General features: G+C 43.7%; 2 protein-coding genes across 2 annotated transcripts in view; one reads left to right on the top strand and one right to left on the bottom strand.

Annotated features, from left to right (window-relative positions):
• MMS22L (MMS22 like, DNA repair protein) overlaps positions 1 to 1324 on the top strand; it is a 92776-nt gene extending 91452 nt beyond the window's left edge. Inside the window, 1 exon segment of the mRNA XM_074150714.1 lies at positions 1243 to 1324. Coding sequence (XP_074006815.1) covers positions 1243 to 1324 — 82 coding nt within the window.
• A 7064-nt stretch (positions 1325 to 8388) lies between these two features.
• The window catches only part of KLHL32 (kelch like family member 32), a 122831-nt gene continuing 113806 nt past the window's right edge, over positions 8389 to 17413 (bottom strand). Inside the window, exons 9-12 of the mRNA XM_074150388.1 lie at positions 16228 to 16286; positions 13591 to 13783; positions 11569 to 11663; positions 8389 to 9753 (exon numbers count right to left, since the gene is read on the bottom strand). Coding sequence (XP_074006489.1) covers positions 9592 to 9753; positions 11569 to 11663; positions 13591 to 13783; positions 16228 to 16286 — 509 coding nt within the window. The 3' untranslated portion in view covers positions 8389 to 9591. The remainder of the gene's footprint in view (positions 9754 to 11568; positions 11664 to 13590; positions 13784 to 16227; positions 16287 to 17413) is intronic.

Here is a 17413-nt window from a genome sequence, read left to right as displayed (position 1 = left end):
TCACCCAAGGTCAGGCTGAAGTACCATTTTATGCAGGATTTTCATACTTCCTGCTTTTGATCTCTTGATAATGTATTTCATAGCCAATTTTAATGAATTTTTTTATACTGTTAATAAGGTAAAACTCATCCCTTTACCTACAAAATATGAAAAAAAAAAAAAAGCTGTTGTTTAAACTTCCCAAAAGAGATGCTTGGAAATTACTGAAGAGCTATTTTTTTTAGCCTCATCACTTAATGTATATATTATTTAACCTGTTGTTGATGTTTTGTATTCATAATTTGTATTTAGAATGTGCTCCGTTACCCAGCAGTCTAAGGTGATCCATGAACATTTTATTTTAAGAACACTAGTAACTGATTTTCTCTTTTCACTCCTGGCCACTAAATAACATTATATTAACATGTTTTGTGCAATTAATATAGTCATTAAAGTGGAAACCCATATGTATAACAGAAACAAAGCTCAGAAGTTGCATTAGATGCTTCCAGTGGTGATGTCCAGCGTTGTTATTGCAAGGGACTAGTATGAAAACTGCAGTTTTGTTTGCTCAATTTAATATTTCCTGACAAAGATAGATAATTAGAATAGACCTAAATGTCAGAGGCAGTACTTTAACCAATAATTACATTGTCTAGGTTGGAGAGTATTAGAATGAACTTAAGGTGAAAAGTCTCGTCAACACGTATGCATCCTTCTGGAAAATCCTCTTGAGTGACAGTTCCCTTCTGAATTCCAGGTTTATTTTAAAAAGGTCATTGCTCTTTGTTGAGGACGGTCTCAGTCTGTGTCACTCCCGCTCTGCGCCCGAGTGCCAGTGGCTCACGCCACTCTGCTGTAGCACGAGTCACAGAGAGATTTCTTACGCAGAACCAAGATAACAAAGATGATGAAGTCTGAATGCCGATCTCATCTAAGCCTTGGAAACAACTTGTTTTAAAATTAAAAAAAAAAAAAAAAAAAAAATTCTGTTTGACAGCAGTTTACTAAGTAGGCTTCTGAAGCATCTTCACTGCACTCCCAGCCATAAACAATGCAGTCCTTATTCTTCTTTCAACTTGGCCATGCAAAAAATTCACAGCAAAGAAAGCAGTTGAATCGATGGGGAGGGGGGAGAAAGGAAGTTACTGTGCTTTAATATCCCAATATGTAAACAATGCGTTTGGGAATTTTGCGCTTTTACTCCTAGGACGTGTGAGATTGTTTAAGTAACACGTTACGTTCTTTTGTTTTTTTCAACAGAGAAGCCTATAAAAGACTCTTATCTTACCTCCCAGAGGCTGGACAAAGTGAGATACAAAAACTGGACAATGAGACAGGTTAGCAGAGTGCTGGTGATTAATCCTTTCCTCTGGAATGTTCCGACACTGCCGGCACCTAAAGCTACGCTCTACGACACGCTAGCCAAGTTCTTTATCTTTATAACGGCAATACGTTTCTCAATTTTGTGGGTTTTTTTTTCCCCAAGTTATGTATTAATTTTAATAATTTCTGTGGTGTTTGAATATTGTCGTGCATCTGAAGAGTAACTTTCAATATACTGTTGAATGGCGATTGAAAGATACAGCAAACTTACTACGTTAAAACATGAGCGGAGCCTGCACTGCAACACACGAGGTAGGATTTCAAAGAGTCAAAGTAATTTCACAACTCGGTTCACACTGAGCGAGACCTGACCCTCTTAACGCTGTACTTTTGAAAATCGTATTCAGTATGTTCTTAAAGTCATAAATTTTGTAATTTCTAATTTATTATTTTAGTAGAATGAGGAAAAAACCGTGATCTCTAGTACCGATCTTATTGAATGCAGTGCATTCCCCAGTACGATAGAGCTACCGTTTGTCTGTTAACCCTCTGTAACGTTGCACAAAACGTATAGAGCTGTCTTAACCTCCCACCTCTATTAAAACATTAAAAAGTCTTTCAGATTCCAGTGTAAAAATCTCTCCTGTTGTCTTTGTGGGTAATACAAGAAAAGGTAGGTTCAGATTTCCCGTTCTTTTCCTTTTCAATACTGTGGTTCTTAAAATTAACCCGTAATTTCCAGTGATCCCATGATCTTTTCATTAGTCATGACACTTAATTATCCGTTTAGCTTAGACTGGGTGTAAATGGTGTGAGAAAAAAATAAGGAGAGAGGACAGACTTCTAAAGGAAATACTCATTTGGGCAATTTATTCCATTTGATCATAGCTTAGTAATTATTCCTGTTTGCCTGGAAAGTTGGATCTTTCAGATATTTGTCTTTGGGGTCTTTCCAGGACAGGTCTACCTCGGTAACTTTTTCTACATTTTTTTTCCTACAGTTCTCAGGAAGCTTTCATTAATGGCTGTAGTATTCGCATTTTTCACTTCCCTCAATAACCTGTATTTCTGCAAGCACTTACTGGGCTTCAGGAGTGGGGACGTTTGCCCTTGATGGCAACACTGGGGAGCAGGCTGCTTACTTTTACAGTTATTCAAATTTTAACTTTAGCATATTAAGGGGAAGGAAAGATTATTTTTGTGTCTAATAGCTCCACAAAAAATCCCTAAAATCTTGTTCAGAGCAGCTTCTCTTTGGTTACAGTAATCTTATCAAGTCAAGTCGAACTAGATAATCTTTTTGCCTAAATCGGCTGTCGTTACTCCAGATAATGCAGTGACTAAAAGCCTCTTTAGGCTACTTAATAGTGCAGAACATGGAGGTTCTTTTCATTATGGAAGTGACTCGTTGAACTTGCATTGTAGGTTCTGTACCTGGGAGGAGTTTTATTAATCTCGGGAGGCTTGCGCTTCTAAAAAGCTGCTTTTTTTTTTTTTTTTTAATTAAATAAATAAGTAAATAAATAAATTAAAACTGCTCCAGGAGACATTAATAGAGATGTCTTCAAAATTTGAGTCCTGCCACGCAGTGGATTACAGAACAGATCTCTGACTGGAGGAGTATTGCTTCCTGAAAGTAAAACCCTTTGACTTTTAAAGGATAGAGCAGATATTTATTATAACAAAACATTTGATGATGTGTTTAGTAGGTTGTTAAAGACCTATTTAATACTATCCAGTGGTCGGAAGTTTTTGAAAAAGCAACAGGGTTTTATGTAAATGTGCAGCAGCTCCTGGTGCATGAGAAACTAATTTAAACAGTTTGGAAATTATCATTCTTCTCTGTCAAAAAGTTAATGCGAACAGAAATAAAGCGTTTTGCATCGTATTCATCAACCGCTGCCAACTGGGCAGTCTGGATTGGTCTAATTATTTGGTATGGATATTTGCAGATGTGACTGACAGTTCTGATAGCATTAATGAGATGAAGGCTTGCAGAGTGCTCGTCTGGCCTGACTTACCAGGGTACACCAAAACCGGACAGGAGGAAAGAAGAAAGTGCTGATTTTAAGTACAACTTAGAAAAAAGTAAAGACTGAAACCCACCATGAACGAAAAGAAATTATGTATCGTGTCTTCTTAGCCTGTATAAAGGCTCCTTAGGACACTGAACATTATTTAAATTAAACCTTTCTGTATTATTTTCCATATGAACAGTTTGGTTTAAAGACCGTACGAATGTTTAGTTTCCTTACACAGTGCGTGGAGAACTGCTTAAGCTAACGAGCAGGAGATGCTGAAAAGCTTTTACACCAGTTCCTACCCCTGACAGGAGCGGTTCATCTGCATATAGATGCAAAGTGCCTCCTCACTTCGCTTAATAAGCAATAGGAACTGCCTTGCTGTAAATCGGGTGAAGAGGAGATCTGAAAATAAGACTTCTACCTACTGGTGAGTGGTACCTCAATCTCTGTCAGAGGAAAGGAACTCAACCCTTGCCCATTCAACATACGCACCTCGGCTCAGTCCTGTTCCCCTTCTATATATGAAAAAAGTTGGTGTTATTAAGCCATTTTGAACATTAATTACTTACCAGAAGTACAGGATCACCATACGTCAATGGAGTTTGAACACAGTATTAAATCTCGGGAAGCTTTTTCTTCCCCTAAGCCTGTTCCATGGTCCAAGCCCAACATCTTTCCTTTAGAAAGGCCAGTAACGGTGACAAGAGACCTGTTTAAAGTACAGCAGGGTGAGCCTTGGGAGCATTTCTACGCTGATCTCTCTGGCCCGAGGACTTTTTTCCAGGATATACGAGGACTACTCTGCCCTTTTCTTTTTGCAATATATAGACTTGAGAGCTGAATAGAAACTATTCCGTTTTTATACTTCCCCATTCCAGAATTCAGGATACCGATTGCCTCTGACCCGTTACCATCCTTGTGACATAAACCAGCTGCCCAGCGCATCCTGAACAATGGCAGGGAGAGGGAAGCCTGGCTCAGCTTTCCTTTAGTAACCTTAAAATGATAACTGAAAAAAAAACCCCAAACATACCTTCTGTTCAAAATTCACATGCAACTTCCATTAGTCCCACAAAGCTGTGCCTCTATTTTATAAGAATTTCCCATTTGTTATTGTTATTAAAGAGCAGGAACGTGGTAATTTAAATTACTCCTTGCTTTCATTTTCAATGACAAAAAAAATAGAGGGGGGAAGGCCCTTGTTTCCATAAAAGAGCTTCTGAAATAGAAAAATTTACGCCTTTTCTGCTGGAATAGAGCAGCAGAGCTATGGAAAGAATAAGGTTCCGCGTATCTGTTGTAATTGCACAGTAGAGGAGCTGCCAACAGCACACGCTACTTAGAGAGTCATTTTGATGACTGTCCACCTAAATGTATTTCCCAATGTATTTCCCTCAGGAAACAGAAAAGAGGTGTTACTGCGCCCTGGTTTTCCTTCTTTCAGTAGCTTTTTGAAAATTATGTATGCATGGGTATTTTCAACTTAATCATATTTTATAATTTTTAACTATTACTTAAAACTCAAATTCAGTGTAATCGGCCCATCTGTTAGCAACGCCTATAAAATTATGTCGAAGATTAAAAAAAAAAATCTGATGCGGTGTCAATATGTCCCAGCATAATTAAGCTTGGTTTATGATGAATGACTAGGATATGGCTTTTGTCTACTTGAGCGGCTTTGAAACTGAAAACCTTCCGTAGACTTAACGTACCAAACGTGAAGGTATGCAGAGAACAACAACAACAAGAGTTAAGCTCGGGTTCTGCGGTCATAGATGCGATGTCTTTGCAGGCCCTGGGAAACGCCAGCGGAGCAATTCCACGTCACAACCAAATTCACTGCGTTTTTTCAATCCATCAAACGCTAGCTTGGATCTGCTCTCCTCCCCGTAGAACGTCACCCAAAGAGGCATTAAAAATGTAAGTAAGTTTGTTAAATTCATTAATCATTTTAAAAAGGGCCAACGTGGCCTGTATGAGCTCGTGGAAAACTCATCACAGCATTCCCTTACGGGAATTGAGGGTATTGCTAAAAATACTTACTCTTAGCTTCAGTACTTGAAGCAGAGCAAAATAGCTTCATCTACCCACAGTAAGAGTTAACATTTTAAGCATTTTAATTCTGGCGTTGGTGTGAAACAGCTAAATATAATCATCTCTGTTGGGAAACCATTCTTTATGTGGACGCTTTTTGTCCCTTTAAAATGTGTCCTTGGGGCAAAAAAAAAAAAAAAAAAAGAAGTCTGTTTTGCAGAAATAAAACTGCATAAGCCCTTTCTATAGCCCATGTGCTAAACTTCCTGCAAAGTCTTCCTCCCCTGCAAACTCTGCCTGCAGATGAAGTGTTTTAACCTTGCCCTCTTAATTTATTCTACATTTTAATTTTCAATAAACAGATGCCGCCTCTTTTCGTGCTTGTTTCCGCATTGTTCCACATTCTGCCTGTGTTGTTTCTGCATGTGTGAATATTCAATTATCTATTTCTCCATGATTCTGCAACCGATGTACTAACTGTCTGGACGGGTTTGGGGGAGGGTAAGCGGGGAAGGCAAAACTTAGAGGAAAAAGAGTTACAGAAGTTCGAATTCTCCCGAGAGTCAGGTACTTTCCCCGAAAGCTGCTAAATTAAGAAGAAAATCATAAGCCCTGACTAGAAATGCAAGGATTACAGAAACATTAGTGCACAGAAGCAGAATTGCTGCTCGCTGGCTCGTAACGTAAGTATTTCTTTGGTCAGCGCTCGGGTGTGAAACGCTCGGGAGACCAAAGGGGCAGAAGATGCTGTTGGTGCTGCTGCTTCTGGAAATTGTGTCTTTTTTGCGCTAAAAAGCACAAAGCAGCCGATTGCTGTGTGGTTATTTATAGCTAAGAAGAGCTGATAACACGTTAGGACTCGATAGAGGATGAAATATTGATCTTTATGGGAATGGCCCAAAATGAGATCACAGGACAGGGCTAAAAGTACAAGGGCTCTTCAGTACAGCTCTCGAGAGCCTGTGGCCCAAGAACCTGGCTGCAGATAGAAGCAGCTTTCATCTGTAAATCCAAGGAATTCAGGGCACAGAACTGAGGGCTTCCAAGCTCAAGAGTTAGTAACCACTGCTGTGTTACTCACGTGTAAGGACCCCTCTTTCCTGAAGCACTGGTGAGTTCTTACTGGTTGCAACCCGCACCGTCGCCTTGCAGTGACAACTTTGAGACGCTGTGGAAAAACCGAGCCAAACCGCATTTCAGAGGCAGGGACCAAACCTGGTGGGTTGGGCAGGGACAAAGGTTGGGTTCAGAGATTTACATTTGCCACAAATGGTACAGAATTTAGAACAGCAGAGGTGGATCTGGAGCTCACACACAGGAACCTGCAACTGGGGCAGTTCCAGATGCCGAATGGAAGAGGGGCAGAGCAAGGACGTGCTGATGCAGAAGCCTCAGCTCCCTGGGCAACCCCTGCTCCTCCCTGGCACCAGCCTGCCCTCTGCCTTCTCTTACATCCACACCAGTCTCTTCTCTTACCTGGCAATAAATAACCGGATTTTGCTCACCTGGTGAGGGCTCTGTGCCATTTTCTGACTTCAGGCGCAGCAGAGCACCCCAGTCTGTCCTGTAGGTCCTGCAACAAGAGCAAAAAAGACGCAGATAGGAAAGCGTGGCACAAAAACACAGGGGCTAAGAAGTTGCCGTGAAAGACTTCTCTGTAATCAGTGGAGCCTGATGATTAAGAGCCAGAGCAGAATCCTGACACTAAGAGGAGCATATGTGTTGTCCTCGGGCTCTGTGGCTGCGGAACCCTTAACTAATTTAATGCAATTGCACAGCTGTTTAAAACTGCTATTCACCAGTACAGACAATCGGTGATAACAGCCGCAACAGCAGAAGCCTCGAAAGGGCAGAGCAAACACGATAAATAACTTTCTTGCCAGGCACTCCTGCCTTTCAGCCTTTGAACCGAGGGGCAAATGCTGTTTTGCATAAGGAAGCTGCCCCCCCACCTCCGCTTCTGAAACCCGGAGCTTGCCCCCGCCGCTCGATAGCCGGCCAGAGCCATCCTAATCCCTCCCTCTCCAGAAGGAGCAGTTGTAGTAGGAGTAGCAGGAGTTCGGTAGCTACAGCTGTGGTGAGCCGCGAGGCCTGGGAATAAAAGCCTCAAAACTGAGCTGAGCCATCCATCCCAAAGGTACTTTGCACTATTGGCTGGAAGGGCTCCGGGCGTTACAAAGGCTGGGAAATTAATTCTCCCACCACCTGCAAAATAGGAAGCGTATGGCAGTGCTGCACCCGCGCGGAAGCTGATCACTCACCTGCTGCGGTACCTCCGGGACGAGGCTCAAAGCCCCAAGGATCTCTACGCGCGTCACTGAGCCTCCCTCCTCTTGAAAAGGAGACATGAAATGTTTGTGTCCCTGCAAGTCAGGCATTAAGTAGAACGTGGAACACTCGCCAGCCTGCGCAGGGCAGCAGGCAGGGTTTTAAAGTGTAAATGGCCTGCGAGGAGAGCTGGCCCTCGCACACTGATTTCCAGGAGATCGAAGAAATTAAAACAAACCAAAAAAATATTGTGATGCCTATAGAGGTTCTGCGCAGTCAGAGAAAAGCACTGCCTGGATGTTGGCTTGCTCTGTGTGCGGAGACAGACATTGGTAGCACTCAAGTTACTGAGCAGCTGCAGCTCTGCTCTGTGCAAGCACAGTGAGAAAGCTCAGCAAAAAAACCCCAAAAAACAACAAACCCCACAAAACTTTCTGACCTGAAAATTACTGGGAAAGGAGAGGTGATGTTCCTTGAGTGCGCTGCCCGGCTGGAGACAGTGATAAACACCTCTGTGAGCCTCTCTGTATCACTGCCCACACCCTTAGAAGTGAGAAGATGCAGTTGATTTGGGGACGCTGCTCCCCGGACGAAGCCAAACCCGTTCCTGTCCAGCAAGCGCCGGCTATCGCTGCCGCATATTCCGCCCCTGGAATTCGCAGGAGCGTCAGGGGGAATTGCACAGGTCTGCTCCGATAGCACAGGGGCAGGGAACAGATCGGCAGGTAAAGCAGAGAAGCGCAGAGTACCCGTAAATCAGAAATAGAGAAAGATTTAATTCCATGCTTGGTTAATATTTACAAACATTGAAGTTGTTGTTAGATATGTAAATAAAAGACGGAAATAAGAGACAGGGGCTGCAGTAGCCAAGCAAAGCCAAAATCTAACAGGTTAGAGTATTTATTGTGAACTGGCATATGCCTGGAGTATGGAATGGAGACACGCTATAGAAACCGAAAGAATAAATAAATAAATATTGACATTGTTCTACACCTGTTTAGCCTCTGGAGACCAGTGATTTGTGGGACCATATGTTGGACAAAATGAGACTGTTCGTTGGTAATTGTAAATGTGGTGACCCCTTGCAAACTGGATATTAAAAATATTAAGTAAATGGCACATTTTAATTATACAGTAAAGAGGCTGTTCTCCACCATTAAAGGACTGCAGCTGTCAGGAGGAATTGATCATATGACAGAAGGTAACATTTATTTGATAGTAGACCTTGGTAAATGACATCCCAAATGATCTTTAGATTCTCAGACAAACACATTCGGTTCAGACTTGGGTTTAACCATGAGGCTTCGGTGTCTTTGTCTTTCAGCCGAGACAATTTTTATCTGTTCCTCATATACTATAGGGTTTGTTTGTTTTTTACTTCTGTTTTAATCTGCTTTGCAGTATTTAAATTTCAAATGAAGTATTATTAAATGAGAACCTGTAAACGATGGAGTTTGGAATTGGAAGTCAACACATTTGTTATTCTTTTTGCCAAAGGTATTGAGTAAGTTGCATAATTACCATAGTATTATATCATCTTTGTCAACATAAACACAGCTTTCTATCAGCTTGGCAAGTGCCGGTGGTGAACAACTGAACGTGCAGACTCCAAAGAAGAGCAGCCCAGGAGGAGCCGAGAGCATTCACGACGCCTTACAAAGTTGCGTAAGGAGATGAAGTAGAGACAGGCAGCGAGGAGTCACCAGCAGAAACGCCAGACGCTCTCATGGAGGTGCTTCTACATCTGAGGCAGCCGAGAGAAACCGCAGACGGTTTCTGTAGCTTCCTTCCCGCACAATAGGTTGTGATCCGACTTTAAGACAAATGTGTGAAGGTAAAGCAGCAGCAGCTCATGTGGATTGATCTTCTCACTGATCCAGAGAAACCCTTCTATACACAGCGTTTGATTTTCCCCCCCCCCGCCTCCGCTTCTGATTTTAGGAAGTGGGGGTTCCTTGTCTCACATTGTGCCGATCCTGTGGTGAGGCACTTGCAGAGTCTGAAGGTTGGGGCACGTGAAATAAGGAGCTGGAAGAAAACATGCTGCTATTCCGTTGGAAGCAAAGGGGAGCGTAGGCCCGTAGAATACTTCTTCCTTCCCTTCCTTGCTAACATCCAGCACCTGCAGGCCAAAGCGGACAAAATATTTCAGGGCTCACAGAAGGAAGCTCAAACAAATTTGCTGGCACACACCATACAGATGTACTATTAATCCCAAGAGAAGGGAGTTCTCAGCTCATTTTCAGACTGTATTTATGGTGATCTGTTGCTGTCCTCGTCACCCACATCTTACCCCAGCTCAGGCACTCGGTAGCAGCAGCGACCCTGGCTCCTGCTTCCCGGCAGCAGAACGTGCAGCCAACGCAAGTAGGTGCCCCGCACAGAAATGCCGCTCCTGCCACAGAGCCATTTGTCAACCCAAGTTGGAAAGGCCAAATAAATGAATGACTTAAAGAAAATTAAGATCTATGGAAAAAGAGGATTGTTTTATTGGTTTTTTTTTTTTTTTTCCTTCCAAAGGACAGAGCAACCTCAAATTTGCTGAATCTGAAGATAAAAGGGCTGGTTTTGCTGGTTAAAGCCAGGCACGCTGCCAACGGCTGAGACAGGGCAGCGCACGCAGCTCTGCCAAAGCGCTCATTCCACTTCTCTCCCCTGTAAGGCAGGGACTGTCACGGGTAGGCTGCCAGTTCACAGCCCGTTTGGGGACACGGACAAATGTCCATTTAAGAAAGCAAGATCCCAGGATCATTTTCATTTGTCACTCGGCGGTATTTAAACCCAGGAGCAATACTGGAAAGTACCTGCTGATTATAAATGAGGGTGTTGGTGGAGAAGTACAGCCACCACCTTGATACTGCCCTGTTACTCCATCTGAAGCACTGTACATCAGCCGGTGAGGCCAGTCTGAATGAATTCTTCCAGTAACAACTGTTAGGTATCCAACAATTCAGTAAAACAAAACTATACTACGACCAGAACATGGTTTTAACTTCTTATCTTGTACGATCTATTCTTTACAAATCTCACGCTAATAAGTATCCATTAGAAGGTCAGCAGCTCAACATCTAATACATTCCCTTCTTATGCTAAGTCTAATTTCTAGTCTCATGGGGCAGTTTGAAAGTTAAATCCTAAAATCCTTAGTTGGAAGCAAATGAAAATGTTGTTTATCGGCAAAAGTGCAGAAACTGAGATGTAAACAAGAGTTTCTGCCCGTAACCGCCCAGCTGGGCACAGAGCCACAGCTGTGATGCAGATTTGCTTCACTCGCAGATGCGGCAAGATATGAATTCCTAGTTTCTGTAGGGGAATATCTGAAAGCCACGGATCCGCAGGCAACCTGCTCTTACACGAGATGAGAGAGCAGAAGAGTTTGTTGGACAACCTATTGCCTACAGCAGGGATCAAAAAACTTCCATTCAAGCTTTGAAGCGGTAAGCGCTAGGGCAGGTTGCAGGCTGACTGAACTTCGTCAAAGAACAACTCGTTAACTCTGGCTGCTCTTCAGAAAGACAACTCGGAGAGGAAGGAAAAAAAAAAAAAGAACAAAAAAAAAAAAAAAAAAGAACAAGAAGGGCTGAAAAATTGTTAGCCCGTGCCCCATCATCCATCTCTGCAACCCTTTAACTTCTGAACTCAACTGTGTAACCTGGGAATATATACTCAGTATTTCACTCAAACCTTGCCACAGGAGAGACTCCTCAACCCTGTTTTATTAGAATATCTTAGAACAATTGGATCTGATGGCTCAGCTGGAAATATTTTTAATATCCACAACATTTCCTCTCTGTGTTTATGCAGGTTCAGCAGCTGCATGAGAAACATCCTTAATCTCTCCACTTCACATGCATTTTCCTTTTTGAATAACCTCTGTGCAAAATGTATCCTTGCAAAATTATTGGAAAAGACTTTAAAAGAAACCTAAATCACTCACCTGGATACATGCCAAAGGCTCATTTGTCCAAATCGAATAGCCGCCAACTAAATAGATTCTACCATTGTGGACGGCGACTCCAGACTCATTTTGACCTAGAGCAAAAAAAGGAAATAGAAACCACTTTCAGTGTTTAATTAACCCTTTTAACACCAAGTGTTGGAGTTCTGTAATACGATGCGAATGCATTTGGCAGTAACTCGGAATTCACAACCTGCAACAGTGAAGCTGCAGTGTGAGGGCTGTTCTTGTCCGGGGAGATATCCCGGGATGAGCAATGAAGTGAGGCTGTGCGGGGGATGGCCTCCTGCCTCCTCCGTGGCACAGGGGTTTGTAGGTGTGTATTTTCACAGGTGACAGGGAAGCTCCCCGCCTGCCTCTCGGCTACTATCACACACGCACATCCAGGTAGAGACGTAGGCCAAGAGAGCCGAACGTCCCTCACATTCTGCCCACACCTGCTCATCCCCCCTCAACATTCTCCCAAACAAGTTTGGAAGGATAAATACAGCCTTAAAAAAAGTCTCCACTACAGAGTGCAACAGGCACATTTACAGAGACAAGGCAAAGAAAAGCTTCGACGGTTTCTCAAGGTGCAGGCGGTGGAAACAACCCACCAGGTGACATCTGAGGAGAGGCTACTATCTCACGGCATTTAGTGGTATGGGGGCAGCTCCAAAACAAGGGTACCTGCAGTGCCAGCGCTTTGGCAGGTGCAAATCAGATGGTTTCCTTCTCAAAGGATGTCAGTTCCTCCAGATAATGAAAGAATTAAATAGAGAGCAAAAAGGGTACAAAAAACTAGTTCTCTTGACCACATGTAACTCCTTTTTAATCCGTGCCTCTCTCCCCAGCATCCATGAAGTACTTTGATGACCTGACTCAGAAACCAAGCGATCCTTCTGCAGATCCCAGATACTGAGAAACCCAACGCGATATCTTAAAGAACCAAGTTGTCACTAGAGCAGCTTTTAAACCTACCAGGAGGAAAATGCCATAAGGGGACTGTCTTATTTGTCAGTCGTTCAGTTCTCCGACTTGGTGTTTCCAGCCATCCTGAGCTTCCAGTTAAGCTCCTACATCCTTTGTATCCCTTTTCAGTGGTAGATCTTAGAAATCAATGCGATGCCAAATGGAAGAGGATGAAAAGTGAGGTAGGCTTAGTTCTAGGACTCCTACAGGAGTCTGCGCTGAAACGTGCTGGCAGCCAGTACTGTTACTAGTTGACCTCCAAGTCTGCTGCACAAGAGAATGGCCCCAACTTTAATGCAGTCCTGGAAATGCTGCCTCTTCTGCAGAGCTGCTGGTGGTGCTACTCTGAGAATGTGTCACCTGCCTGTCTCCCAGGGGTTAAGGAGGTAGCACACCACAGAACTGTACTAAGTGGCGGTGAAACCTGGTGGACTGGGTGGCAGGGGCAGTGGGTTGCAGTGCTTCACATGTTGCTACTGTAGCGGTTCCTCCTCATGACGGTCAAGAGGAACTTTACAGATCCATCACAAACCGAGATACTCAAGTCATCCCTGACGACAGAATTCCAACAAAGACGCCTCCTTTCAGGTCACTTATTAAGAAGATACTGCTTAGAAATAAGTGATGGTTAATGGAGTTCAGTGCTGTATAACGCCAGCAGGAAATGCTATAAACCAACACCATGGTAGAGATGGATCTGCCCGTTGAGCACTCAAACAGGGACCTAAATCTATCAGTGCAGGCAAGCTTTTGGAGAATCAAAAATAAGTACTGGTAATATTGCAGCAAAGAATTTCTGATTGCTTAATTAAATTACATTTATGTGCACTTTGTTAAAAATTTATCCTACAATGTCCTAAGAAAAATGTTTTGTAGAACACTGAACGCCAGAACAATAATGAAAAGTGTCTTGTTGGCTTCCACTGGCCCCTAAATCAGAGGGAATTGCGGCGAAGTCGTGCAGTTCCACATACTAAAGACATCTAATGGGAAAAGAATTGTTTTATTCTAATATCAGCAAGTTTTTTTCTTTTTGTGTACAATACTCGCCTGTCAACATGTTGAAGTTGCAACGCGTCCATTGGTCAGCATCTATGCTGTAGGAGTCTATGTGCCGGACCAGGATCCGATCGTTGTTGTAGTCCAGATCATTCCCACCTAACACGTAAAGCTTCCTTTGGACGGCAGCCATGGAGTGATACACCCTCCTCTGCAACATCGGGCTACGGCTTAACCATTTATTCTGGAAAGGAAACGAGAACTTGTCTCAGCACGACTCAAAGACGTACCTGTAGTAGTAGCACAGTAACAGCAGCGTGTCGGTGGTGTCCTCCTTCCCCTCGGCCAGAAATCACAACTGTATATCCTTGTGTTGTCCATATGTTAAATATGCATGTTGGTTATAACACTGACTAGACAAACTGGACTTTCAACACTTGGTTTACAGTTCTCACATTTGAAGGCATTCATTTAATAGTATTTCTTGCTCTGTATTTTTTCTGTTTACCTCATCAGGTTTCAAAGCTTTTTTCCTTCTTAAGAATTCAGTAGCAAATCCTCCTTAAGCAAGACTATTAGATGTCTGCTTTGTATACAGCACTAAAACTATCTGTACCAACGAGCTCTGTTACGGGAGAAGAGAGATTCTTCTACTTTTCGTTGTTCAGAAGCTTATTTGATCTTATCCTTGGGGAATGAAGCAACAGGGAAAAATAATTTCCTAAAGAATCTTCTCAAATGGTTCACGTGTTCGGTTTAATGCTAACCCTTTATTTGCGGGCACTTACAAAGTAACATCCTTTTGCATATTGTTCTTCCTGGTTAACAACATTCAAGGATTCTACCTGTTCCGGGGAGGGGCAAGAGGACGCGGAAGGAGAGGGATTAAAGCGCAGTATTTTAAACCTGAGAAAACAATTGCTCCTGCTACGCTCACCAAATCACACAACCTGGCCGTGGATGAGATCAATTTATTTAAGTGGAGGCAGTTAAAATCTGCCAGGAAATTCTTTTCTGTTACAGGTGCGGTAACTCAAGAGCCTCTAACGCTACTGCCTTTTAACCTCCGCAACGTATAGCCGTACATTTCAATGATGTGTCATAGTTGAATATTAGGCATTAATGTTTGCATTAGTAGTCCGGTCTCTTAACACCAGACTACAGACACCATCTGCTTTGCGAAGCCTGCCTGCATCCCCCGATTGTATCTTTAGCTTCCTCCACTGCGGTGCCTGCCAGGTGAGCCGCAGAGCACCGCCAAGGCAAAGAAACGGAGGGGCCTGGTGGGGTCATTTCTAATAAGCCGGCGTGTGAATACTAATCAGTGGCGGGGAAGCAGAGGTCACCCCAGCCGGCTTGTTGGCAGGTAGCTGTGTGCTCTGTGGCAGATGGCAGGCATTATCGACTCGCCACAAAGGCCTCGCGCAGGAGCAAGCGCCGGTGCTGAATGATGGGGTTATTGAGATTCCGTGCGAGATGCGAGCAGATGTGATGGTTTCCAGTACCCACCGCAAACAATATGCCAGCAGAATTTTTAAAAAGAGCTCGTGTGTACAAACACGAAGCGGACCTCATTTGAAGAATGCGAGCGCACACTTCCCCCGTAACTCTTTGCACGCCGGGCCAGGTCTCTCGCCGTCGGCACGGCACGCTGAAGCAGCCCTGCCGCTGCTATTTTGGGGGGCGACTTTCAGGTCAGCAAGCGACTGACTTTCAGGTCATCCGAGCGAAAGACGCACCGTAGAGACACGGTGTCTAAATAAGAGCTTCCCCTTCATAAGCACAGTCAGGTTGCTGCCTGTAATTACTACCTGGATTTAGGACAGAATGAGCATTTGTACAATCGATGCACGAAGCTGCACCTCAAAAATAAAGAGGCAGGTGTGTCGTTGCTTGTTTTCTGCTGCAGGACCCATACGTGCTACGCTTCAAAAAAGTCAGTGGGAGCCACAGAGAAGTACCTCCTGGCACAATTTGGTTCGGAATACAGCAATCAAAGCCCCTATCCTACAATCAGAAAAGTCAATATTCTTCCACGCGGGTGTAAATCAGGCTATGCAACTCTGATTGCAAGCTTGGGACTTTTAATTCCTAACACAAGCAAGAGGGCATAACCGTGCCCTAACCCTCCGAAACGGTTACTGAGCCATGCTAACCTAATCAAAACACATACATAATGTATGAAATAATCCCTAAAAGATATTTTAGGTGCTTGGGTAATGAAATGACAGGCACCCTTGCAGTCAGCAGAACAAGTCACGGCCAGGTAGTGTAGTTCTGAACCTATGCAGAAAACAAAAAGCCCGTATATGCAATTCAAAGCAGAAATGCCAACGACAAGGAGCAGTTTTGTGACACTGACTTTGAGTATACGTTGCCCAGGGCTGCTGGATTACAAAAAAAAAAACGAACAAGCAAAATAAATACTGATAAATACAGGGGATTTAAAGCACATTTCTGTATTTAATCTAAGATGTTTCTAACGCCTACAGGCTTAAAAAACATAATAAAAAATCAGGGTGTCCATTACTCTGTTAAACTCGCACATCAGAAGGAAGTGAATTTAAAACACCATTAATTCAAACTGTCAGCATTTTTAGCCTTACAGAATCATCGTATGTATTTGCTAAGAGACCCGTTTGAAGCGAAACATATGAGAGAAAAAAACCATACAACACAGATACCCACCTGCTTAGGATCATAGACCATGAGCCTGTTTTGATACTGTGCAGTGTTTGTTACTCCTCCTATGAAAGAATTTATACAGGTTACAATTTTTCGTATGAGCAAAACCAGGACCAAGATCAGGCACAGCAAAATACCCAATTCTCGGGTTCATTTGCTGACATAATTACATTGCAAACCACCACTTCGGCTTATGTTCCACTGCGCTTTTTAATCTGGTTACAAGGCAATAAGCAGCGCGTTTGTCAAACATCTAGAAACAAAACGGCAACCACGAACGCTCCCCCACGAACGCTCCCCCACACTTCTCCTTCCTCCGCAAAGCTCATTCTATGGGCTAAAAACGAGATAAAAATTGATCTGTTTATAATAAACGGCTGTGCGTTCAGCCACCCGCAGGATGAGGGTACAACCTGCCCCTGTTCCAAGGAGTGTGCAGCGCGTGCGAGGGTTCAGAGGAGGAGGAGGGCTTGCACCAGAGAGGAGGAAGAGGTCGGAGAGGAGCTCTGCCTAACCAGGAGCGTGTGGTGGGACACCACTGCCAGCCGGAAAGCACAGCGCAGCCCTGTGCAACTGCACTCACCTAGAGATTGGAAGGAAATCCTGTATTTAGTCTGTATTGCGGAGGGAACAGCTCCTGGTTTAGCTGTGGACTTCTGTTGGGAGGTTCCTCCACAGCGACCATTTAGCAAATGTGCCTCTCGGTAGTGTTTGGGAAGCAAAGTATAAAGCACCTCAGAAAAGCCTGCAATAGAGTCTGACCCAAGCAGATGCCACAAACCAACTACTTACCTCAACACGGTACGCGTTGAATGCCCCATCACCCTGTTTTCTATTGGTTTTAAACAGCAAATCTCACTGAGTAAACTGGTGGGAAAATCCTTCAGCCTCAAGCCTGTGTTTTTACCGGTGTAAACATGTTCTCGAGTGTGCTCAAGCCTCCTGGGGACATGGTGTCACTGCAGCACTGCCACAGGTCCCATCACGTCTCCCCTCTCGCTACCCCGGGAAGATGGGACCAGAAATAATGCCTGCAAGCTGCACCTCACCTTTCATCCCACCAGAAGGTCTGGACTTCAGTAGGGCACGCCAGTGGCCACACACCAGTGAAACTCATATTGACAGACAAACCGTTTTATATTACAGTTTTAACAGCACGTGCCAAGGATGGACAAAATCCACAGCAACA

Source organism: Numenius arquata, chromosome 7, assembly GCF_964106895.1.
Source record: "Numenius arquata chromosome 7, bNumArq3.hap1.1, whole genome shotgun sequence".
NCBI lineage: Eukaryota > Metazoa > Chordata > Aves > Charadriiformes > Scolopacidae > Numenius > Numenius arquata.
The sequence above is the reverse complement of the archived record's forward strand: the minus strand, read 5'-3'. Positions and strand labels throughout refer to the sequence as shown.